We start from the raw sequence: 24,322 nt of genomic DNA on the forward strand, positions 1-24,322 counted from the left end.
GCTGCTGGCATTTCCTGCAGAGGGGAAATGGGGCAGAGGGGAGGGGACAGGGAGAGAGCCAAATCTTTGGCAAAGAACCACATACCCAGCCAGGCTGCAGACCAGGAAAAGAGACCAAGCATACTGGAGAAGCAATGGGCTTCTGAATGGGAAAGGCACAAGCTGTAGGGTTGTGGGTTTGACTCATGGCTCAACCGCTGTCCACTGGATGGCTTTGGACAAGCTGTGCAATTACTCTTCATTTCTGGTGCCTCGTCCGCAAAATGACCTTTCACCTCGCCCGGAGATAGTGAGAATCAGCAGTGTGACGTGCAGCGCCTGGCTCACGGTAGGTGTTCCCTAAATGGAACCATCACTGTTATCAGGGTGGGGGTTGGGAAGGTGCTTAGGGAAAGATTGAAAGCTAAGTTGTCTGTTTCATTTTGTAAATTTAATTGACGTATATATATACATTAAAAGGTGCATGTATCATGTGTACAGCAAGACAGAAATTCCCAGTGTGTAACCACACGTGTGTAACCAGCATCCCTGTCAAGAAAAAAACCATGACCAACACCCCAGAAACCTGCTTCGCGTTCCCTACCAGTTCCTATCTACCTGCAAGGAGACCCACTATGCTAACTCCCAAGCCCCTGCTTCTGCACTTTGTTTAATTGGAAACACATGGAATGCGCTCTTTCGTGTCTCTTTTTTGGCTTAATATCCCCTGATGCAGCTGCACGCCATTGTGGTTTATTGGTTCTCATTGCTCTGTAGTGTTTCATTATGTGAATATACTCCAGCTTATTTATTAATTCTCCTGTCGATGGACATTTGGGCTGTCTTCAGTTTCGGGCTCTTAAGAATAGTGGTGCCGTGAACATTCTCATGCCTGTTTTTATTTGATGGAATTAGGGTGGAATTAGTGGGTCAGAAGTCATCCGTACTTACAGATTTAGTAGGTACCGCCACACAATTTTCCAAAGTGCTTGTACCAGCACGCGCTCCCACCAGCAGTGAACGGGAGCTCTCCTCGCTCTGCATACTTGCGCTCACTTGGTGTTGTCACTCTTTTTCTTTTTAGTCATGCTAGTGGGTGTGCAGTAGTGATTTCAATCGTGATTTTAATTCATATCCTCTTGGTGACTCATGAGGAAGAGCACCTCTTCCTATGTTTATTAGATATTGGGTACGTATCTAAGTAGTTTAATTTCTGTCCTTGATGGGGACGCTCTAGAGCACTGATCCCACCCCCACCCCGTGCCCACTGGAAATTTTGGATTTCACACCTGAGTAAAATGTGGGAGTTGAGCAACAGATTTGCAGACTGGCTCAAGCAGCTCCATCCTTTGTGCAGCAGGCCTTACAGCTCTAGGCGCACACATGACCCGCCCTCTGCCAGGCAGATGCGCTGGCCTGAGATTGAGAAGGCAGTGCGTGGCCAACCGTGTGCTTTTGCACTGCTGCAGTTTCTCCTGACTAGCGGGGAGACAAAAACATTTGGTTCTCCTGGGGTGGCGGTAGCAGAGATTCCAGGCCCAGGCTCTAGTTTGGTGTGTCAAGGGGCAAACATGTGGCATCCCTTTTGCTGATGTGAATCGTGTGGATCACTGCCGGGGGTGATGTGGTCCTGGAGCCGGCAGACGGCTCCCTGATTCCCCAGATTCCTGATCATGGCAGAGATGGCAGGGCTCCTGGCAGGCCTATTCTTCTGGGAGTTTCTCTTAGAAGCCCAGCCTACCTCTGCTCCACCAGCTCTTCCAATGATCTTGTAAAGTCCTAAATCCCTGTATTAAATTATTTCCTGCTTAAAATAGCTAGAGTGACTGCTATACCTGCAATTAAACCCCAGCTTATATATTGCGGTACACTGATATCACCGTTTCATGGAAGAAAACATACTTTAAGACCAGAAAATAGGAAGAACATAATCCTAAAATAAAAGGACAGTTTTCTTAAATTTCATTAAATCAATCCCACGAAAAGCCCATTTTCCTTTTCGCGTTTTGCCAATGGAAATTTCAGCACTAGTGGGCTCTAAAGGAAGAAGTGAGTTTAGAAGAGGAATTAGAAGGGAAAACATAAAGAGTGGCCCCTGAAAGGGGCACAAGGAAGCTGAGAACTGTTGGGCTGCTGTTTATTGACTACTTAACCATAGTGCCAGGAGTAATGTGACCCTGGTACCAGCAGTATTCTGAACTCATTTAAAATGCCACGAGTAATACTGTTTTGTTTGTTTGTTTTTTAAATTTATTTATTTGTTTTTTATTTTTGGCTGTGTTGGGTCTTCGTTGCTGTGCGTGGGCTTTCTCTAGTTGCGGCACGCAGGGGCTACTCTTCGTTGCGGTGCGTGGGTTTCTCATTGCGGTGGCTTCTCTTGTTGCGGAGCACGGGCTCTAGGCACGTGGTCTTCAGTAGTCGTGGCTCGCGGGCTCTAGAGCACAGGCTCAGTAGTTGTGGCGCATGGGCTTAGTTGCTCCGCAGCATGTGGGATCTTCCCTGGCCAGGGATCGAACCCGTGTCCCCTGCATTGGCAGGCGGATTCTTAACCACTGCGCCACCAGGGAAGCCCTAGTAATGCTGTTTTTATGGGTTCTTTCACCCTGCCCCAGAGTTGAGGGTCAGGGAGAGCTTTTGATGATGGGGAGTCATGGGCATGAGGCACTGTAGCTGTGTCTCAGGATGTAATTTGAGTGATCATTAGTAATATTGGGGTAGTTATTTGGTATGATAAGTGATAATAAGAGGATGCAGGGGAAACAACTCCTAAAAGGAGAGAGAGGAGCTGGAGCGAGGAGCCATCCAAGAGGACCCAGCGAGGCAGCCCAGGTGGTGATGAGGTTTGCTGCGTATTTGAGATCCAGGAGGGTCTGTCCGCCATCCTTGCTCTGTGCAGCTGCAGCTGCTCCATGGCTGCAAAGGCCTCAGTGCTGAAGCCTGGCTGGAGAAGGAAGTCTCCAGGCTAAAAGTTGGGCACAGGCTCTGGTGACAGTGGCCTCAGCTGGGGATGGGGCGAGGGTTAATTCTTGATGCTGTCAGCAGAGTCTGGCTGGTAGGGACAAGGAGAGGGGCAGATGCTACCGTGAGGAACTCTAGAGATGGAAGCACCTGCATCATCTTTTGGCCCAGTGGTGTGCAGTGATGCTTTCCTTCTCTTTCTCTCCTTTTTTCTCTCTAATGGTTTATAATGGAAAATTTCAAATATACACAAAAGTAGAGAGTATAGTCCAATGAACCCCCATGGACCCATCACCCAATGACAACAATCATCAACTCATCAGCCTAGTGATTTTTTAAGCAGTTAAGCCTCCGATTCTCTGCTCGCCTGTGTATGTGTAGCTGAATGAAACTATGAAACATTTACTTGTGTTTTTCCCTATCCCTTTCTCCCATTCAATCAGATGTTAGGAGAGCTAACAATGCTCAGGAGGCCTTAAAGGGTTTGCAAGGGAAGTAAAAGAGGCAGAAGGAATCTGCATTCAATAAGGGGAGGGGGCACCCTAAGTGTTTTCAAATTGAGTTTCCTGCAGCCCTAGGCTGCAAACAAATACCACAAAACACTGAGTGGCTTAAACACCAGAAACGTATTGTCACCGTGCTGGAGGCTGGAAGTCTGAGATCAAGGTGTCAGCAGTGCTGGTTCCTTCTGAGGGCTGTGAGGGAACTCTTCATTCCAGGCCTCTCTCCTTGGCTTGTAGATGGTCGTCATCTCTCTGTCTCTTCACATCATCTTCCCTCCATGCCTACCTGTGTCCAGATTTCCTCTTCTTATAAGGACAGCAGTCATATTGGATTATAGACTTATTATAACTTAATCACCTCTTTAAAGGCCTTTTCTCCAAATCGGGTCACATTCTGAGTTACTGGAGGTCAGGACTCCAACATATCTTTTTGGGGGGAACACAGTTCAACCCATGACGGGGACTCACTGGCATTGACTGAATGAATGTCTTAAAGAAACACAAAAGGGAATCCCCCCAGGCTAGGAAGAGTTTTCCCAGGGTGGAGGGTGGGCTAGAGAAAGGGGTCTGTGGGATGAGGAAGAGAAAGGCAGAGGGGACATTGGTCAGCTTCCAAAAGGCACCCATGTTCCAGGAGTGGCACAGAATCGGCAGAGACAGCTGGACTCACAGATACCACTGGACAGAGACATGGCTTTTTAGTGGACACCCGTGTCCTGGAAGTGAGGCACAATCTGAGAGGAGAAATCCAAGAATATTTGGGGTGAATATTTCATCCAGCTTCTGGGACTAGGTCATGGGAGTCAGAAATTAATTTAGAAATTTAGAAACTAGAGGAATTGATATTTTCTGTGCCTCCTGAGTTTGTCAACTGAGAGTTATATCCGCCAAACATAAAACAGATAAAAGCAGGGCTGTTCTAGGTGGACCTGACCCCTAACCCTGGCTCTCCTTGCAGTGTCCCAAGGCAATCCAAGGGGTCCTAGGGCTGCAGGAAACTCAATTTGAAAACACTTAGGGTGCCCCCTCCCCTTATTGAACACACAGGACACAGAGGCTCAGAAGAGGAAAAGACCTGCCTGTGGGCAGGTACAAGGCAGGTTAGCAGCAGAACCCAGGGCTCCTGATTTCTACCAGGACACTTTCCTCGGGTTCTTCAAAGATTTCCAGGGAGGCTGATGCTGTATCTTCGATCCATATCCAGGTGTTATCTGGTGAGGTGTCTCCCTGCACGGCAGGTGGCTGGGTCCCTGAGCCATCCTGGAGTCGGCCAGAATCTCTTCTTGTGAACTTGTCGAGTTTTTGTTGTTTCGTTTTAGCCATTTTTATAGATATGCAGTGTCCTGTGTTCTTTTGACATGTCCTCATTAATCTTTGAGGGCTTCTTTGCTTTCTAGCCCAGCAAGGTGTTCCAGGTTTACCTTGTCCTTTCCCTACCCCAGGGAATTATCCCTGGAATAAGCCATTGATCCCCGGTTCTCCATCCCTGGAGTTTTTCTAGATATTTCACAAGACGAGGGTTTGGGAAATTATTATGTGTTGTGGGGGGCAGGAAACACCATTAAAAAGGTACTTCTATAATGTAGATTTAATTATTCTACAATCAAATCATTCCCCACATACTGAGGTAATTCCCATATTCAGAAATGACTGAGACCTTCCTCCTTGAACTTGTCCCCAGCAACTTTTAACACATTCCTTTCTGCTTCAGTTAGTTGTTGTGAATTCAGTTCTCTGTAATTAACCTTCATCGATAGACTGATTGATACCAGGATGGTGGCCAGCAATAGACTCTCAAAGAAATGAGAATCTGAGGTTGGATATCTGACCTAATTGGATCCGAAGGCAACAATGATCCTATTAACATGAGGAGATAGTATTCTGGTAGTCCATACCACACCATGGCAGTACTGTTATCACCTGTGGTCACCTAGGAGGAAGGTGAGGCTTTGGAGGACAGGGTTGCTGATGAGATAAATCATTATAGTGAGAGTAAGGAATATAAAACCTGGGGAGGGGGCCGGCTGCTTCAAACTGCACAGAGTGTTTCAAGAAAGAAATAACAAGCTCAGGGTTTTTTCTTCCTTTTAAAAAATAGCTTTATATATAATGTTATATGTCAATTTTACCTCAATTTAAAAAGTAGCTTTACTGTCTGCACATATTTAAAGTGTACAGTTTGATGTTTTGACATATATATGTACACACACACACACACAAACTCCTACCTGTGAAACCATCACCGCAATCAAGACAATGAACATCAATTACCATCCCCCCTCCCACCCCTGGCCCAAGTTTCCCTTTCAGTCAATCTCTTCTGCTCTTCTTTGCCTCCCTGCCATTCCCAGGCAACCACTGAGCTGCTTTCTATCACTATAGATTAGTTTGCATTTTCTAGAACTTTTTATAAATGGAATCATACAGCATATACTCTCTTTTGTCTGGCTTCTTCCAGTTAGGATAATTATTATAATCATTTCAAGGTTTATACATGTTGTTGAATGTATCAATAGTTCATCCCTTTGTATCGCTGAGTAGTATTCCATTACATGGATATACCAAACGTGTTTATCTAGTCACTTGTTAATGGATATTTGGGTTGTTTTCAGTTATGAATAAAGTTGCTATGAATATTAGTGTACAGGTCTTTGTGTGAACATATTCTTATATGCTTTCATTTTTCTTGGGTAAATACCTAGCAGTGAAATTGATGGAATATGTAGTACGTGAATGCTTAACTTTAAAAAAAACTGTCACGCTATTGCACAGGGGTTGTACCATTTTACATTTCTACTAGCAGCATATGAGAGTTCCAGTTGCTCCATATCCTGTCCGACACTTGGTATGATCACTCTTTAATTTTAGCCATTCTTATGGTTTGTGGTGGTATCTCATTGTGATTTTTAATTTGCTTTTCCCTGATGGCTAATGATGTTGAGCATCTTTTCATGTCCTATGTGTTATCTGTATATTTCCACCCTTCTTTGGTGAAGTGTCTGTTCAAATCTTTTGCCCATTTTTATTGGGATCTTTACTCATTATCACGTTTAGAGTTCTTTTTAGATGCTGCCTACAAATCCTTTACCAGATATGTTTATCTGCAAATAATTTTTCCCAGTCTGTGGCTTGTCTTTTCATTCATTTAACAATGTCTTCTGAAAAGTTCTTAATTTTGGCTAAGGCCAATTTACCAAAAATTTTTTTGAATAATTTGAAAAATAATGAATTGTACTTTTGGTGTTGTGGTAAACAAATCTTTGTAACCCAAGGTCACAAAGATTTTCTCCTGTGTACTCTTCTTACAATTTGAAGTTTTACATTTAGGTCTATAATAAATTTTTCTTTTGGCGGGGATGCTGTGTTGGGTCTTTGTTGCTGTGCGTGGGCTTCTCATTCGGTGGCTTCTCTTGTTGAGGAGCACGGGCTCTAGGTGCAAAGGCTTCAGCAGTTTTCAGCACGCGGGCTCAGTAGTTGCGGCATGCGGGCCGTAGAGTGCACGGGCTTCAGTAGTTGTGGCACGCGGGCTCAGTAGTTGTGGCTCTCGGGCTCTAGAGCGCAGGCTCAGTAGTTGTGGCGCACAGGCTTAGATGCTCCGTGGCATGTGGGATCTTCCCAGATCAGGGATCGAACCCGTGTTCAATCAGCAGGCAGATTCTTAACCACTGCGCCACCAGGGAGGTCCCTATAATAAATTTTGAGTTAATTTTTATGTGTATGGTGTGAGGCACGGGTGGGCAAACTTTTTCTTAAAGGATCAGACAGTACAGATTCTAGGCTTTGTGGGCCATCCAATCTGTCATAACTACTCAAGTCTGCATGTAGTGCAAAAGCAGGCTGAGACAAAAATAAATGAGTGTGGCTGTGTTTCAACAAAACTTTATGTCTAAGAACAGGCAGTGGCCACGTCTGGCCCAGTGGTCAGAGTTTGCTGATACCTTCTTTAAATCTTCACACAGCACTGAAACTCCCCAGGCAACACAAGCAGTCCCATCCATCCCTGCCTGTTGAGTCTGCCCCTGCCTTGCTTAAAGATCCTTGGTAGGTACCCTGCAAGAGGACGGCAATTTTTCTCATGTGCCACCCCTACATTTCTTCATTGCTTTCAGACCTACAAGCAGTGAAGCATATTTTTTTTTTTAATTTTTTTTAAAATTTTTTTATTTATTTACTTATGGCTGTGTTGGGTCTTCGTTTCTGTGTGAGGGCTTTCTCTAGTTGTGGCAAGTGGGGGCCACTCTTCATCGCGGTGCGCGGGCCTCTCACTATAGTGGCCTCTCTTGTTGCAGAGCACAGGCTCCAGACGCGCAGGCTCAGTAATTATGGCTCACGGGCCCAGTTGCTCCGCGGCATGTGGGATCTTCCCAGACCAGGGCTCGAACCCGTGTCCCCCGCATTGGCAGGCAGATTCTCAACCACTGCGCCACCAGGGAAGCCCAGTGAAGCATATTCTTGTATGCCCCAGAGGACCAAGTACAAAGTCTGACTCAGGAAGAGCTGTCTACATGCCAGAATCTCAGGCGGACATAACAAACTGTTAGGTCATTCAGCTTCTTCATCCTCTGCCTGCTTTGGGTTGACAATAAAAGTCAAGAAGTTTAGGTCAAATTCTGCTCCTAATGCTGTGTAATATTGATCAAGTCACTCTACTTCTCTCTTCCTCTGTATCCCCACCTGTGTGTGTGGGGCAGGGGGTGGGGGGAGAGGAGAGATTTCTCCTAACACTCTCATTGTTACTGAGTTGATAAGAATAAGACAATACATTTCTTACCCATCTGGTTTGCTCTCTGCCAGACAATTCCAAAGCTGCCTTCTCCTTGAACAGCTTTAAAAAACTGTTTTCTTTCTTTTTTAAAAGCACTACACAAATGCAAGGTATTGTTACAATTTTCTCTTTTTAAGTAATTCTAGAAAGCCCAGCCCCAGGATTTCACAATCTGTCACTGTCCCTTGGTGCTTCTGCCTGTTGCCAGGGAAAGAGATTATCCTAGCTTGGGGAAGGTCAGCCAGCCCCAGCACGATCGCTAACGCGGCTTAGTTTACCATCCCTAACCACAGACTCACAGTCAGGGATACAGAGACTGGACCAAACCACTCCAAGGCCAAGCAGACTGGCCAGTGAGAGGAGAAACAACACTCAGCACCACTCAAGCGCCTCACAGGCCACTCTAATCACCACCCACGCCTGCGGGAGGGCGCAGCTCTCTGGTCTGCAGGGCAGACAGGCTGCAGTCTGTCAGAATCCTGAAAGAGGGAAGGTCTTTGAGAACAGAGATCTCATCTGCATGGCCCTGGGGGCCCTGCTTTGAACACAGCAGAGATGAAAGGGTAGATCTCCCAGACTACTAGGCGAGCTGGTACACACGCAGCACAGACAGAAAAATATTTATCACAGTCATCTATAAATGTATGCAAGAGCCTGAGACCCTGAGAGATGTACCTCATTCCATGCTAACCTCTTAAATGAATATCTGGATTTATTAAGAATGACTTTATTAATTCGTTATTATTAAGAATGATTCCCATTTTACAGAATGGTGAATAATTTGAAAAGGAATTTCACATCATTGTCCGGATCCTCATAACAAATCGTGAAGGGTAGGAGAGCAGTTACCCTTGCTGGGACTGCAGTTCAGAGAGGTGACGTGTGACTTGTCGGATATCACACAGCTGGAAAGTGGTAGAGCTGGTGTAGACCCTCCAGGTATTCTGACCCCAAGTTTAGCGCTCTTCCCTCAGTCCTCTGTGTTGAGTGGAAAGACTGTTTTCTCATCAGGTGGGATGCCTTAGTAAGGAAGTACAAGGAGGAAAAGAAAGAGATTGGCTAACTGATGCCTAGAGCCGGCTGAATCGGCTCTGCCTACCAACAGAGAGCCAGCTGATAGGGCCAGATTGGGGCCCGGTCCCGAATCCCCTCTTCTTGACTCACATATTGCCCCTGGCTTATAAAAAAAAAACAGGTCAGAGTGCAAGCACTGTGTATTCTTTACAAAAGGAATCATCATAGAGAGCTTTGAATAGTCATCTCCCCAAGGGCATCTAAGATCCGGTTCAAATTACACAAATGGTATGTAAACACAATTTAGGGAGAGATCAGTATATTGTATAAGGTTCATATACATAGGCAGTTACATATGCAGATAGACATTGGGGTAATTTGAGACAGGGGATGGGACAAAATAACCTCTGAAGGGTATAGGGGTGATGGTCTCTGACTCTTTCTCTCCCACTTGATAAAGAGGTTGTGGACTCACTCTGTGTGTGTGTGTGTGTGTCTGTATGTGTGTGTACTCATGGAAGAAGATATACACAGTGGGGGAAAGCCTGGTTTTAACAGCAAGGCTGAAGTTCAATGATGCTGCTTTCCAAGAAGGTTGCCTTTGACTTTTCTAATGAAAAATTAATAGGCACTTACTTGCTGCTGCCTTTAATTACATTTGCTAAAGACAAGTGTCTGCCAACCGGCATGGCTCTGGCTGTCTTCTGTGCTGGATCTGCTCTCAGCGAAGCTCATTGGTTTGGGAGGAGAAAGGGTGCCATTTTGCCTGAGCAGCTGAAGAGGCAGAAACATCATGGGATGGAAATTGTATCACATTTTCTGCTAATGGATCCCCACCCATAAGCATTCGCCTGACAGAGAAGCTGAATCAAACATGCCTTGGTAGAACATGGACCAGGATTCTAAAACTGTGGGTTGAGGACCCCAAAGGACCAAGGAGATTTTGAGAGAGGGCCACTAAGCCTTGTCTTAGGCATATAAAATGCTCCCGTACAAATACAGAACTACTTTTCTACCATATATAAATACTACTGGGCTTAGTAAAGTATTAATTCATTTACTAAATGAAAATCTAAATTTATAATAGCTTTTTACCATTATGTATTTTCTTAACTAAAAGTACATATATACCATGTTGAGGTCCTCGCAAGTTTTTTACCTTAAAAATGAGCCTTCGGGGAATTCCCTGGCAATCCAGTGGTTAGGACTCCATGCTCTCCCAGCTGAGGGCCCAGGTTCAATCCCTGGTCAGGGAACTAAAATCCCACAAGCCATGTGGTGAGGCCAGGAGAAAAAAAAAAAGAGCCTTCATACAGGAAAAGACTAGGAACTTAAAACTAGGGTGTTCCTTCTATAACTAAGCAGGATTACTGAAGGAATGGTCTTTTTGGATCCCACTTTTTCCCCATTTTTAAACAGCTTTATTAAGATATAATTTGCATTCCATAAAGTTCATCCATTTAAAGTATGAAATTCAATTTTTTTTTTAGTATTATTTAGAGTTGTGGAACCATCACCACAATCTTAGAACAGCTTTCACCATCCCATTGTACTCATTAGCAATTAATTCCCATCTCCTACACCCATTTCCCCTCAGCTCTAGGCACTCAATGATCTCTTTTCTGTTTCTATAGATTTGCCTCTTTTGGACATTTCATATAATATGTGGATCATACAATACGTGGTCTTTTGTGACTAGAGGAATGTTTTGAATCCTCAAAACTCCATCCAGTTGTTGTATATCCAACTCCCACACACACTTCTGTCCCCTTCTCACATCTCCCAGAAGCCTCTTGCTCCCCCCGCCTATAAGAATACTTTCTCCTATTAGTTCTCAGCCGTCTGTTTGTTCAAGAAGTACTTGGCATATGCTGCAAAGCCCAGCTCTGCTGGCACTGTGCTGTTCTCCAGCTCTTTCTGTGATTTCCTCACCTCTGACTTCTTGGGGATGGCATCTTGCTGGCATACTTCTTGGGCTCCCCCCACTCGACTATGTCCAGCATAGTTTTCTGCTTGAAATGGGTAATCAGTTTATGTGTGTTGAAAGAATAAGTGACTCATGGGGATGTTCCCATACTTCTAGGAAAAAAGGATTCAGGAGAAAGTGCAAGAAAGCAAAGTCAAGAACAGGAACACAGATAAAGCGTGGAATGTGGGCAGTACAATCCAAAGGGTTGGCAGCTGTGGATCAGGAGTGATCTAGTATTGTGACTAGAGGGCATTAAAAGGCCCCGGGCCGCAAAGGCTCTCCCCGTACTTCCAGCAGCAACTGAAAGAACATATTAGTCACTCCAGCTGAAGGCATTAACCGCCTCCATTACAATGCAAATGTCAACACCTGGGAGAGTGGCAGATCGTGCTATTATCAGCCATTTCCACCTCAGCTACAATCTGAGCTCTTTGGATATTTCCTCTTCCCTGAGGCCCAGAGGTCTGGAGGTGAGTGTAGAGTCTGGAAAAATCTAGGGCCCAGTTCCCTGTGGCCAACTGCACACTTTTATCATCCTTGATTTTCAAGCCAAGGAAGACAGAGGTCAAGAGTAAGATGGCAGATGTTCTTGGTTCCTCCTCAGAACTCCTGGTGGGGGACGGGCTAGGGTGGAGGACGGCTCCCAGGGACCTCAGCCATCTGTGCCCAATGGCTAAGACACTGGGGCCCAAGCCTCCACGGATGACCTACCCTCAAGACACACAATGTTCCATCCTGTTAGCTACTCTCTGACTTGGGGAGAGTAAGTTAGTTCTTCAAAGGAAAGGTAAGTCATCTAGTCTGAGGTGTCGGGCTTGCTCTCAAAATGCAAATATCCAGGGGAGGTTGACACACCTTTGGGGAATTAGATGATCTTTAAGATTCTTTCACCCTTAAGAGAACCTAGGGTTCTTAGAGTTCTTTAATTCCTTGTGAAGAACTCATTACTAGGCAGGGCTCTCCTAGGCAGTAGGCAAAGTTCATTTTTAACCTCCAATTCCTAACTGGCTGTCATTTCTGCCCTCTTCCTTCCTGCTCCCAGGCACCTGTGCCCTTTTCTGATTCCATTTGCTTTGGGAACTGCTTAGTGGTCCCAAATGTTCTTTCCTTCCTTTGCCTAACTCACTCCTACTCCTAAAGAGCAAGCATCCAAACACTTATATATGGAATCTAAAAAAAAAAAAAAAAAAGTCATGAAGAACCTAGGGGCAGGATGGGAATAAAGATGCAGATGTAGAGAATGGACTTGAGGACACGGGGAGGGGGAAGGGTAAGCTGGGATGAAGTGAGAGAGTGGCATGGACATATATACACTCCCAAATGTAAAACAGATAGCTAGTGGGAAGCAGCCTCATAGCACAGGGAGATCAGCTCGGTGCTTTGTGAACACCTAGAGGGGTGGGATAGGGAGAGTGGGAGGGAGGGAGATGCAAGAAGGAAGTGATATGGGGATATATGTATATGTATAGCTGATTCACTTTGTTATAAAGCAGAAACTAACACACCATTGTAAAGCAATTATACTCCCATAAAGATATTAAAAAAAACAACAAAACAAAACAAAACAAAAAAGAGCAAGCATCCATTCTCTCAGTGAGAGAAACTTGTTTTGGCCTTAGAGGGGGAAGCCTGCTGATTAAACTCATCCACACTAACTTAATAACGACTGGCAGTCCTGGCAAAAGTCCCTCAATCTCCCAGTGGTATCTGCATTCATTTTTTCAACCACTTTCTTGAAATGTAATTTATATACCATAAAGTTCACCCCATTGGATTAAAGTGCAATTCAATGGTTTTTAGTATATTTCTTGAGTTGTGCAATGATCACCATAATCTAATTTTAGAACATTTTCATGACCCTCCCAAAGAGGGAGGGTCATGAAATTTTGTACCCATTAGCCATCACTTCCCATTCCTCCTCTTCTCCAGGCCTAAGCAAACACTAATCTACTTTCTGTCTCTAGATTTTCTGCATGCATTTTTAGGGAATAATTGTCATCCCAAAGCATGACTATCTAATGGTGGGATTTTCAGCATTGTGGGGAAAGTATTTTTAGGTACAAGAGTATGACTGAGACCCACTTGTACAAATATTTCTAAACATTCTAAAATATTAATATTCTAGTTTCCAAAATGGAACTATTCTTCCAAAAAGAAGTCTGGGGGAAATGAAGAATGAAGTCCTGAAGGGTAACTAAGGTACAAGGGGAAGATGGCTGGAGGGGGGTGGTCTGCATATCTCCCAAAGGGCCTGCTATGTCCCGAGGTGTATAGGCACCTCCCCTCTGCAAGCCAAGTACTCACTTCAGAGAGAGGCCCGAGGTGGTCAGCCCCTATCAGATGACAACAGCCAGATGCACATCCTGGAGCAGCTCTTCAAAACCTCTGCCTTTTGTTCCTGTGACCCCCATCTTTCTTGGTTTTCATCTGACCTTTCGGACTCCTCCTCTACACAGTGGTTGACCCCTGGGTTTCCTCGTCAGCCCTTCACAGGTGTCCTCCAGCCAATGGCATCATTCCCATCACCATGTCACTTTTGGGCTCCATCAATCAATACATCTGCTCTGCCATAGCTTCCTGACTGGTCCCCTCTGCTCTTGGATCTTGCTTTTCCAATCTCATTACAACATTGCCAGAGTCTGCCTCCCAAAACATAATGGCCCTTGACATCCCTGCCCCCACCAATTCATGGACTCTTCATTGTCTTTAAACTGAAGCCCACCCTCCTCCACATAGCGTTAAAGAGCCCAACCCACCTTTCCACCTTCACCCATGGTTGCCAGTCAGTCCCCTCACTCCACCCCACCCTTCAGACTCAATTCCCATCACTAATCCCCAGATGTACCATTTCTTTATCCAACAAACAGCTAAGGGGTACCTCCTATGTGCCAGGTATGGGGCACAAGAATGAGTAAGATACCAATTCTGCCCTCAAGGAGTTCAGCAGACTGTGGAGACAGTTCTGAAAACAAGTCAAGATAATACAATGTGACAAGTGCTATAATAGAGATAAAAGCAAGGTGTGCTGGGAGCTGAGGAAGGAGTGCCTAGCAGCCTGTGGTGGTGGGGGAGGAAAAGGCATTAGAGAGGCATCACAGAGGTGCTACAGATTTGGTTTGTGCTGGGGGTGCATGTGAAAAGGGTGATCTCTGCAGAGATTTAAGGAGCCGTTTAGGGTGGCCGGATGGTGTGCGGAAGTGGTGGATAGTGAAAGCTAGCAGGTAGGAAGAGGCAGTTTGGGGGACAGTTTTCAGTTGGGTTGTGACAGGCATGATCAGATGGGGACAAAGTGGAGGACAGATTGGAGGGCAAGGAGGGAGAGTTGGTAATTGTCTAGGCAATGAGGAGGGAGGATCTGGGCGAAGGTAGTAGCCAGAGAATGTGGAAGAAGAGACAGAAGTGAAAAGACAAGGGCACGGTGGCAGGACTCTGGGAACTGGGATAGGAGGGCTCGCCACTCTAAGATCTGGGAGTTTGGGGGATGGTAATTCCACCAGTGGCGAGAAAACAGAGGGAGGAGCAAGCTTCTTGGGGGATGACCTTAGTTTTAGACAAACTGAATCTGGGGTGCTGGTGGATACCAAGGAACATCCATGGGGAGTTCTCCAATAGACGGGGGTAAGCTTGGAACTGGGAAGGGAGGCAGGGGCTGAAGACTCAGATTTCAGAAATACCTTAGCAAAAAAATGTTTATTCTTTGGCCCAGCAATTCTACTGGTAGGAATTTCTCCTAAGGATACAATTAAAGATGTGTGTGAAGATTTATCTACAAAAATGCTCATTGTTTATAACAGTAAAACAGTGGAAACTTTACAAACTGCTACGACAGTGAAAAATGTCCAACAGTAGGGGCCTGGTTAAATAAATTATGCTATATTCATGCAATGGAATTCTGTTCAGCCAATAAAATGGATATTGTAGATGGATGCTTATTGGCATAAAAAAAATCCACAATATTTTGCTAAGTAGAAAAAAGCAGATTCTAAAACTCTTTGTAAAGTCCCATTTTTTGTTAAGAAAAGAATTAAGATGTTAATGGTTCTTTCTAGGTGTTGTAATTATGAATGTGTTTTGTCTTTCTCTCTTCTAGTTTTTACACACTTAATCATACATAGCTTTTGCTATAAGATGATGGTTACTTAAAATTTTTGAATAAAATGGAAAGGAATGACCTAGGGAGAGCTCAGGGAATGAGAAGGGAATCAAGGATGGAACCCAATCACCTTGAAGGCCATCTGGCTTCTGTCCATGCAGTGTTCCTCTCATATCGTACTTGCTACATGGCTGTGTGGTAGAGTACAAGGAGCTGACTGAACTTAGGTTCCATTCTACTACAAACTCTGGACCCTGGGCAAACTTTGATTCTCTAAGTCTCGGTTTTCTCACCTTTATAGTGGGGAGAATAACATCTTCCTCAAAACGGTTATGCGACAATAAGATGCACAGACATATTGTTGTTGCTTAATAAATATTAGTCCATCCTCCTTTTCTTCCGACTCCTCCTTCTCTGCTGGCCCCAGATTTAACCTCTAGAGTCTTTTTGGCCCTTACAGTGGGAATTAATGCCTCCTCTCTCCAAACTCCCAAAACGCTCTCTTTGGACCTCTATTGAACACTGACTGAACTGTGCTCTGAACTGGAATTAGTGGCTTAGCTCCTCTCCCTCCCTGACTGTAACCAGAGTTGAGTCACCTCTCTATCCCTAAGGCACCTAGCACAGTGCTTTGCACACAGGGGATGCTCTATGAATGTTTGCTGACTAAATTCATGGTGCTTTTTATGACTTCGCTAATCCTGGATTGATTACTCAAAGGCTGGAATACTCTAGGGTTAGTTTATTCAGATCTCTTGGAATGTTTCTCCTCCCAATTTGTAACTCTGGCAAGGTTTATCTTCCAATTTGCAAAGAGATGACCAACAGAGAAAGAAAGAGAAGCTCACCCAGACCTCTAGCCTCTTTGTCAGAAGCTCTGCAGAGAGAGCTGCAGGAAGAAGAGTAAAGTGAAGGTTGTTTCTCCCTCCCCGGAGTAGAGGTGACACGTCCCCACCCATCCCAGTGTTTAGACAGCCGGAGCTCCCAGCAGGACAGCTTAGGGGCAAGGGGAATTGGATAGGTACATCATTCCACAGGCCTAGGTCCTCTTTGACCCGAAGTAAAGTCCTCTCCACTCCTGCCTGTTTGTCGCTGGCGCTGTGCAGGAGTTATCTGGTCCTTCTCTGCCCTCTCCCCTGTCCTCCTCCAGCCGGGGCTCTCCACCCTGCTCTGGGGCGCATCCTTCCTCCGGCTAACACCTTGCTAGGTAGGGAGCCAGCCTGGCGCTGACGAAAGATCTTTCGGTTGCAAGTCAGGAGAGCGGTGTGGCCCATGGCAAGTTAATTAGGCTCTGAAGCCTTAGTTTCCGCATTTATAAACTGGGAATAATCACACGGGCCCTGTCCCCTGTCACAACCCAGGGTTATTGAGGGGAATCAAATGAGATTAAAAAAAAAAAAAAGTATGAACGGGCAAAGAGCTCTTCACATCTGTGGGGTTCCCTCTGGATAACTCTCCACCAAAGCGTTCCTGTCCGCCCCGCCCTAGCTGCATCGGCCTCACCCACTGCATCTCCATCTTTCGCGTCACTGTCTTCCTGCGCCTCAGAGATACTCAGTCTTTCCATCTCCACCGTCCATTTCCGGGTCTGGCTCTTGGGCCCCTCCGGCCCTCCAGGGACTCTGGTCTTCGTCTCCCTGCGACAGTCGCTGCCTGGGCGCCCCCAGGCCGGTGCGCCCTCCTTTGGTACAGCCGCCCGGCCAGAGAATCGCCCAATAAGAGCGCCGGACTCAAATATGACAGCTCAGGAAGCGGCCAATCGAGCCGGGCCGGGGAAGGGGGGCGCAGCGCGGGGGCTGAAGTTGGGTTGAATGGGGGGATGGGGATTAAAGGGGGATACAAAAGAGGGGAGCTAGGACTAGGGGCGCAGGAACCCAAGCAAGGGGCGGGGGAGGACCGCACGGCAGCCAGGTCCGGCGAAGGGACCACGGGCTGGACGCGGCTCCAGGCGCCAGGGAGGGAGGGGGCGCGGCGAGAATTTTAGGTGAGGAAGGGGAGCTGGGGCCCCCACGGTACCGGGCGCCTCACGAGGCCGGGCCTGAGGATGCCAGCGGGGCGCCGAGGCGGGGGCCGCGGCCCGGCCGGGGGCGGAGGCGGCCGCGCGCCGCTGTGAGCCGAGGCCCGAGCGGCGCGGGGGGCGGGGAGGCGGCGGGAGGAGGGGATGCGGAGGGCGCTCCGGCGGCGGCGGCGGCGGCGGCGGCGGCGGCAAGCGGGCGAGAAGGGAGGAGCGGCGCGAGCGGTCGGAGCAGCGCAGGGCCCGAGGCGTGTATGGCGCGCCCTGAGCCCGGCTCCCGCGGGTCCCCCCGGAGCGCCCCGGGGGCGCAGCGACTCTTGGGTCGGCCCCTCTCGGCCGGCTGCCTCTGAGCGCCGGCCCTCGATCTCTGGATGCCGTGCTCCCTGGGAGAAGCCCGCCTGCGTTGGGGCGGAACGGCGGCGGTGCTGCGCCGGATTCCGCCCTCAGCTTAGTCCTTCTGCGCCCGGCCGCGGCGGGGCCGCAGCCGGCGGCGAGGAGCCTGGAGCTTGCGGAGCCGGCGCGACAGCCCTCCTGGGCCAGCAGGTCCGGGCCAGCTCCGCTCCGTTTTGGGGGAAGGGGGAGGCGAGAGGGGAAGGGCCGCGCTGCAGGAGCCGGTCCTCGCCCCCGCCCCCCCTGCGCGGACACGCTGAAGGCTGGGCTCGGCTTTCGCGGGGGCCAAGCTCCCACTCTCGCCGCGGGAGGTGGGGGATGCGGGCGACGGCCCCCTTGGGCTCCAGGACCCTCCCCCCAGGGCTCCGGAGCTGTTGCTCCGCCCGCCGCCCCCTCCCCCGTCCTCTCCACCCCCCCCCATCCCACCTCCCCACCTCCCCACCCCTCGTAAGAAAATAATGCTGGCTGGCGCCCGCACCTCCCAGTCGCTCCCAGTCCGCCGCGAGGAAAGGGCGCTCGCTTGGTCTCCACGCCGGGACCCCTACCGAGCCGCCCTAGCTGCCGCCTCGCCGCGTGTGCCGCTGGGCTCCGCTTAGGCAGAATCTGCGAGCGCCGCGCCCGGGCATTGCCAGCTCCGGGGAGGCGCCGCCCGCAAGGACACCTCTCCGTCCCGCCTCGTCCGCAACTCCGGTCCTTGTCGAGCTCGACGCGAGCCAGGAGTCCGGACGTCCCTCTGCGCGCGGCTCAGCAGCTCGAGTAGTCCCCGCTGCCCCAGCTCGGAGCCAACTCCATCTCGGACCTGGGACTCCTGACGCGGATTCTCAGCCACTTCTCACCTCGGGGCTGTGCCTGCCTCCCGCTTGCTCTCCCGTTGCCCTCCTTCTCCGCTCAGGACGGGGGTGCCAAGATGCCCCGCTACTGCCCAGGGCCCCGGGCCGCCCCCGACGTGTGACCCCAGCCTGGTCCCCCTGCTCGGCCGTCCGCCCTCCCCTTGGAGAACCCCGGCCCGGCCCCCGGGGGAGGAGGAAGAAGACGACGAGGCCGAGGGGGGGATGTCCAGCTCCAAAAGCGTGAGCCCCCCGGGCTACGCGGCGCAGACAGCGGCGGCGCCGGCGTCCCGGGGAGGCCCGGAACACCGATCGGCGTGGGGCGAGGCCGACTCCCGCGCCAATGGCTACCCCCACGCCCCTGGGGGTTCGGCCCGCGGCTCCACCAAGAAACCCGGGGGGACGGTGACCCCGCAGCAGCAGCAGCAGCGCCTGGCCAGCCGCTGGCGCAGCGACGACGACGACGATCCTCCGCTGAGTGGCGATGACCCCCTGGCTGGGGGCTTCGGCTTCAGCTTCCGTTCCAAGTCGGCCTGGCAGGAGCGCGGCGGCGACGACTGCGGTCGCGGCAGCCGGCGGCAGCGGCGGGGCGCGGCCGGCGGGGGCAGCACCCGGGCGCCCCCTGCGGGCGGCGGCGGCGGCTCGGCGGCGGCGGCGGCCGCAGCTGGCGGGACGGAGGTGCGCCCCCGTTCTGTGGAGCTGGGTCTGGAGGAGCGGCGGGGCAAGGGCCGCGCGGCCGACGAGCTGGAGGCCGGCGCCGTCGAGGAAGACGAGGGTTCCGGAGATGGCGGCAGCTTGGCAGGCTCGGGCGCGGGGCCTGGCGCGGTGCTGTCGCTGGGCGCCTGCTGCCTGGCACTGCTGCAGATATTCCGCTCGAAGAAGTTCCCGTCGGACAAGCTGGAGCGGCTGTACCAGCGCTACTTCTTCCGTCTGAACCAGAGCAGCCTCACAATGCTCATGGCTGTGCTGGTGCTCGTGTGCCTCGTCATGTTGGCCTTCCATGCGGCACGGCCCCCGCTGCAGCTGCCCTACCTGGCCGTGCTGGCGGCTGCCGTGGGTGTGATCCTCGTCATGGCCGTGCTCTGCAACCGCGCCGCCTTCCACCAGGACCACATGGGCCTGGCCTGCTACGCGCTCATCGCCGTGGTGCTGGCTGTCCAGGTGGTGGGCCTGCTGCTGCCCCAGCCGCGCAGCGCCTCCGAGGGCATCTGGTGGACTGTGTTCTTCATCTATACCATCTACACGCTGCTGCCCGTGCGCATGCGGGCCGCGGTACTCAGCGGGGTGCTCCTGTCTGCCCTCCACCTGGCCATCGCCCTGCGCACCAACGCCCAGGACCAGTTCCTGCTCAAGCAGGTAGGGGCCCACCTGGGCATAGGGACTGGATAGTGGGGTGCGCAGGCCTAGGCCTGACTCCAAAGAAAGGCAACCCACTTTCACCCTTTAAAGTGGTGAAAAGAGCCAGAGAGACATGGCTGTGTCAGCTGTGTGGTGTCTTCTAGCCCCCGAACCCCCTCTGAGCCCCATCATCTTCCTCTACAAAAAGAGTGCTCTTGTATGTAATGTTCCCGCTGGTAGAAGACACACCAAACCTTAGCCATTATTGTAGGGGTGCTAATGAGGAAGGAGAGGTGGAGGAGAAAATGCTATGGAGAGGTCCCCTTCTCTTCCTGTGCTTCTGTCTCTGTATATAAAAGGCCCCTGACAAGAGTGGCTGGCCCCTGTAGCAGCCTCCCCGCTCCTGAGAGCCACTGATGGTTTGTTAACCGAATGTCCTGGATGGAGGGTTGGGGAGGGGAGACCCTGGGCGCCCCTTGCCCAGTCTTAGGGAGGGGAAATGATATAACCCTGCCAGTTGTCTGGGACTGGGGGTTCTGGAGCTGGAGATATTTCTGAACTTGAGGGAGGACTGACAAGTTTGTTTCATTTGTGAAAGTGCCCCAAGCCGAAAAGCTGCCTTCAGCAAAGGTGGGAAGGAACCTTTGTGTGTGGTGACGGTCCCCCTCCTGGCCTGAGCAGAAAGCTAGTGTTGGAAGTCGTGACCCCTTCATATGGGTGCTCCTGGTTATTGCTTATGGTGGGGGCTTTTAACCCTCCTGGGATGGGTTAGGCGAGCCTTGAACGGTGGGCTTAGGAGGAAATAAAACTTCTGCCTGGTTAACTGGTGACTCCCTGAAGACTTGTAGGGGAGAGGTGTGCTTGCCAAGGCGACCTTGGGTGAGACCAGCTCCTCTGACATGCACACCTTCTCCCCTTAGCGGTCCCCTTGTCTGTGGCTCCATGGGCTTCATCCATTGGCCCCTGCTGAGCCTACTTGGTTGCGGTGCAACCTACTTGGCTGTGCGAGTCAAGTGGGCCTTTGCTGCAGGCTAGTCTCCTGACTGTGGACCCTAGTGCGTCCCCCCACGTCTCTCCAGGCATCTGCATCCTCTAACAGAACTTCTTAACTCTATTCCATTGTCATTGCCTTCCTCCTCCCCACTTCTAGTGCCTTTTCTCAGACTTCAATCTTGTTGAGTATTGCGTCTTTCTTGAGGGGTTCTCTTGTGCCCCCTGGCTTCCTGGGTATCATACTCTCCCACAGGGAATACTGTGGGCTTCATGGCGCTGGGCTCTTGCTGTACCTCCAAGGTGCTCTGTGACTGGGAGGGAGGGAGGCTGCAACCTCTCTGGGCCCCGGGTTCCTTTCCTAGTAAATGAGAGGCTTATGCATGCCCCTTCCAGTTCCAGCCCCTCTGTGCCAAGCCTCACCTTCTGCAAGGAGCCCCTCCTTCCATTCCAGCCATACTGGCCTCTCCCTCTTTTGCATGGCCAACAATGGAGTCAGAGCCACAGAGTGGGGCACTTACTTATTCCCCAGTGCCCATTGGTTTTACTCCCCATCCAATGTAAGCTCCTTGGATGCAGGAATCCTGAGGTTGTATGTGTTTTTCCTTCTCTACTCTCTCTCCCTTGTCTAGCACAGTGTAGGGTACTTAGTAGGGATTTAATAACTGCTTAACAATTTGATTGTGTTCCAGTAGGTGAAGTAGTTGGGGTTGTTGATGCTAACTTAAAGTTTTTCTGATCTGGGATCAGAAGGAAATAAAATCTATAGAGATCAGCTTTGAACTGAAGAGAACAACCTATTGAGAGCTGGTTTAAAAAAAATTAACTACTATTGTTAGTGCTTATAAAGGCTCCAAATGTTTTGACCTGGGGACCCAAGCTCTCACATGAGTATTATACCTTTGGGGGTTGTTCCTGGCTTGAATGGGAGGCAGGTTGCTTGGGTGGATATAGCTTTTCTACAGAAAGAAAGGCATGACATCCACATGGAGCAGCAGAGATTTCCAGGATCGTTCAGAGTATTTACTGAACCAGACTTGGGACTCAGGGTCAGATTACAGCCCTAGGAAATCCTAGATGTGTGATTTTAGGAGACTGGAGTCAGATCCCAGGACAGGAGTGCTGGACTAGGGAGCTCCGTCTCCATCTTAGCATGAAGGTGCCATTGCAGCAACAAGAGTTGGCTGACTGACTTCCCCATCTAGTTCCTCAGGCCGGTCCCTCTCCCTTCTCTCCCTACCTCCATCACCTCCCACCCCATGCTTCTTTTACCCATTGTGGTCTTCAGACCTTCCCTTGTCTGTAGGCTTTCGGGTGGGTTTGCACTTAACTTCTCATGACCTACCCTGCTGAGTATAGCAGCTCTTGTTAGGAATGGTCCACGATAACAGAATGCAAGCATTCTTTCTATTTGACTTCAGAGAAAACTGTATCTTTTTTGGTTTGTATTTGATTTGCCTTTCTGCTTATGTCTGATATAAACTTTGTATTTCTTGAGCAAACCCTATTGGATGGTGGGAAATATTAGTGGGACAGTCAAGCATTATCCTCTGCCTCAGGTTACCCCAGAGCAGCAGGTGTTAGAAGATGGCTTGTGTTAGATGCCTTGTTATTTTCTTTGGTGAAGATACACATCCAGGGAAATGGGGCAGCAGTATGCAGTCTCTAATGCGGGAGCTTTGGGAATTTCCCTCCATGGGGCCTTGGACACAGAGTGGGCCCTCAGAAAACTGTGTTGGCATTTTCCACTTCTCCTGAGAGGCTGGCCCCCTTGCTCCTACAGCCTAGATCTTCAACATCAGTGTCTGATCTGGATTTTTTTTTCCCTGGCCCCTCTTCTCTTTGGGGCTCTTCCATTTGCTCCAATTAGGAGGAGAAACATCTAGTATCTCATCTGGTGCCTCCTGAGAGAGCAGAGAGGCAAGGTGGGGCAGCCCTTTTGGGGGATGATGTTTCTTCCTTTTGCTACATCTCCTGATCTAGCTCTTCCCCTGGTATTCATCCCCCTCCCCCTGCTCTTTTTCTGTCCCTTCCTTTCTCTTGCCTCCCCCTCCAGTCCCCTGTTGTTCTCTGCCTACCTCTCCTCTCCCCTGCCTGCCTGCTTTTCTGCTTCCCCATCTCTCACTTCCCATTTGCAGCCTCTCAGCCTCGCCTTCTGTGCTCGCCTCACTGTCGTCTCCTTGGTGGGGTACAGTAGGAGCGTCACGGGTTGTTTTTTTCTCCTTCTTTGCCTGTTAGAAGTCCCTCTGCTACACCCATACCATAAATAACACTCAAGCATCTGCCAAACACATTCCTCACTTGTGTTAATAGGCTGCAATGATGCTGGAGCCTGTTGCCATGGCAACCTCATTTTTGTTTGACTGTATCCCACTCTGCTACATAAAGCCTCTGCATGCACTCACACACAAACAAGTACACTCACACAACTATTACACATGCTTAACTATTAGAGATTATTTTGGAGAAAGCATCTTTGGGCCCCATGGGGGCGGGCAGTCATTTGGCCAAGGAGATGAACGTCTCTGCTTGTCCAGTGTTACTCTAGGAGGTGATAATGGATGCAGGAGCTCTTTGAAAAGTAGAGTCCTGTTCAAATGTGGGGTATTATTATTCTGCAGCCACGTTAAACCCACCTGACATGGTTTCTGAAAAGATGATTCTGACCCTGTGTGGGTCCCTGTGAGCTTGGGAGTGCTGTCAGAGGTTGCCTTTGCAGTGTGGGCTGACCCATCCCTCCCCAGCCATCATTAGCTCCTTCCTCTCTTCCCCCTAACCCTTTTGGAGAAACTCAGTGATTTCCTGCATTTCTGCCTTTGTGCCTGTTTGAACACACAACTGTCACCAGTTGTTCCAGAGATCAGAAAGGCACAGGTGCTGTGTGGGTGATTTTCTGTGACCATGAGCACGTGTGAGTGTCTAAACTGAGGAGTCTGGGGCTGGATGGGGCTGGGGAAGCAGACCAAGAAGTGACTGCTGTGGCTGCTGAGGGGTGGGTGCCTGGGTCCATGTGTGGGAGTGTGTCTGTCACATGGGCTGGCCCCAGTGTGTACGTGCATGCATGTGCATATGGATGTACATGTGTGTGTGTGTGTGTGTGTGTGTGTGTGTATCTATCTGTCTGTAGTGTGGGCTGGCCTGGGTGGTGGAGGGGGGCCCAGGGAAGCCTTTGTGTCGACTTTGAAAGGAGATCATCACAGCTCTGTCCTGTTTATTCTCGGTTGGTGGCTGGCTTCCTATGGCTGTTTGCATTTCTGATTCTGGGCCTTGATTAACTTTCCGACCTTGACCTCTGGCTCCTCAGGGAAATACCATGGATGCACACCCCCCCCCCCTTATCATAATGAGGCTGGGGGCTAGACTCGAGTGGTCAGCCCACTCCATGGAGTCCCATGGCTCCATGGAGTCCCACCCTTCCCTTTCAAAACCGCAAGCTGCCCACCCACTCAGCCATCCGGTGAGCCCCGTGGAGAGCTGGCCCC

At 49.8% G+C, this 24,322-nt stretch overlaps 1 protein-coding gene and 1 long non-coding RNA gene across 4 annotated transcripts in view; one reads left to right on the forward strand and one right to left on the reverse strand.

Moving 5' to 3' along the window:
* Positions 1-8,947: 8,947 nt before the first annotated feature.
* On the reverse strand, positions 8,948-10,677 carry LOC118894537. 2 transcript variants are annotated; one of them, XR_005019719.1, is made up of 3 exons: positions 10,379-10,677; positions 9,856-9,993; positions 8,948-9,225 (listed from the first exon to the last, which is right to left on the reverse strand). It is a non-coding gene; the product is annotated as an uncharacterized LOC118894537 (long non-coding RNA). The 2 variants fall into 2 exon arrangements; XR_005019718.1 differs by having other exon boundaries at positions 9,856-9,985; positions 10,379-10,420.
* Positions 10,678-18,144: 7,467 nt separating this feature from the next.
* ADCY5 (adenylate cyclase 5) overlaps positions 18,145-24,322 on the forward strand; it is a 156,003-nt gene continuing 149,825 nt past the window's right edge. Inside the window, exon 1 of one of the 2 annotated variants that reach the window (XM_036851447.1) lies at positions 18,145-19,868. In XM_036851447.1, coding sequence (XP_036707342.1) covers positions 18,738-19,868 — 1,131 coding nt within the window. In that variant the 5' untranslated portion in view covers positions 18,145-18,737. The remainder of the gene's footprint in view (positions 19,869-24,322) is intronic. The other variant, XM_036851448.1, reaches the window with a different exon arrangement.

The sequence above is a fragment of the Balaenoptera musculus genome, chromosome 4, assembly GCF_009873245.2.
Source record: "Balaenoptera musculus isolate JJ_BM4_2016_0621 chromosome 4, mBalMus1.pri.v3, whole genome shotgun sequence".
Classification (NCBI taxonomy): domain Eukaryota; kingdom Metazoa; phylum Chordata; class Mammalia; order Artiodactyla; family Balaenopteridae; genus Balaenoptera; species Balaenoptera musculus.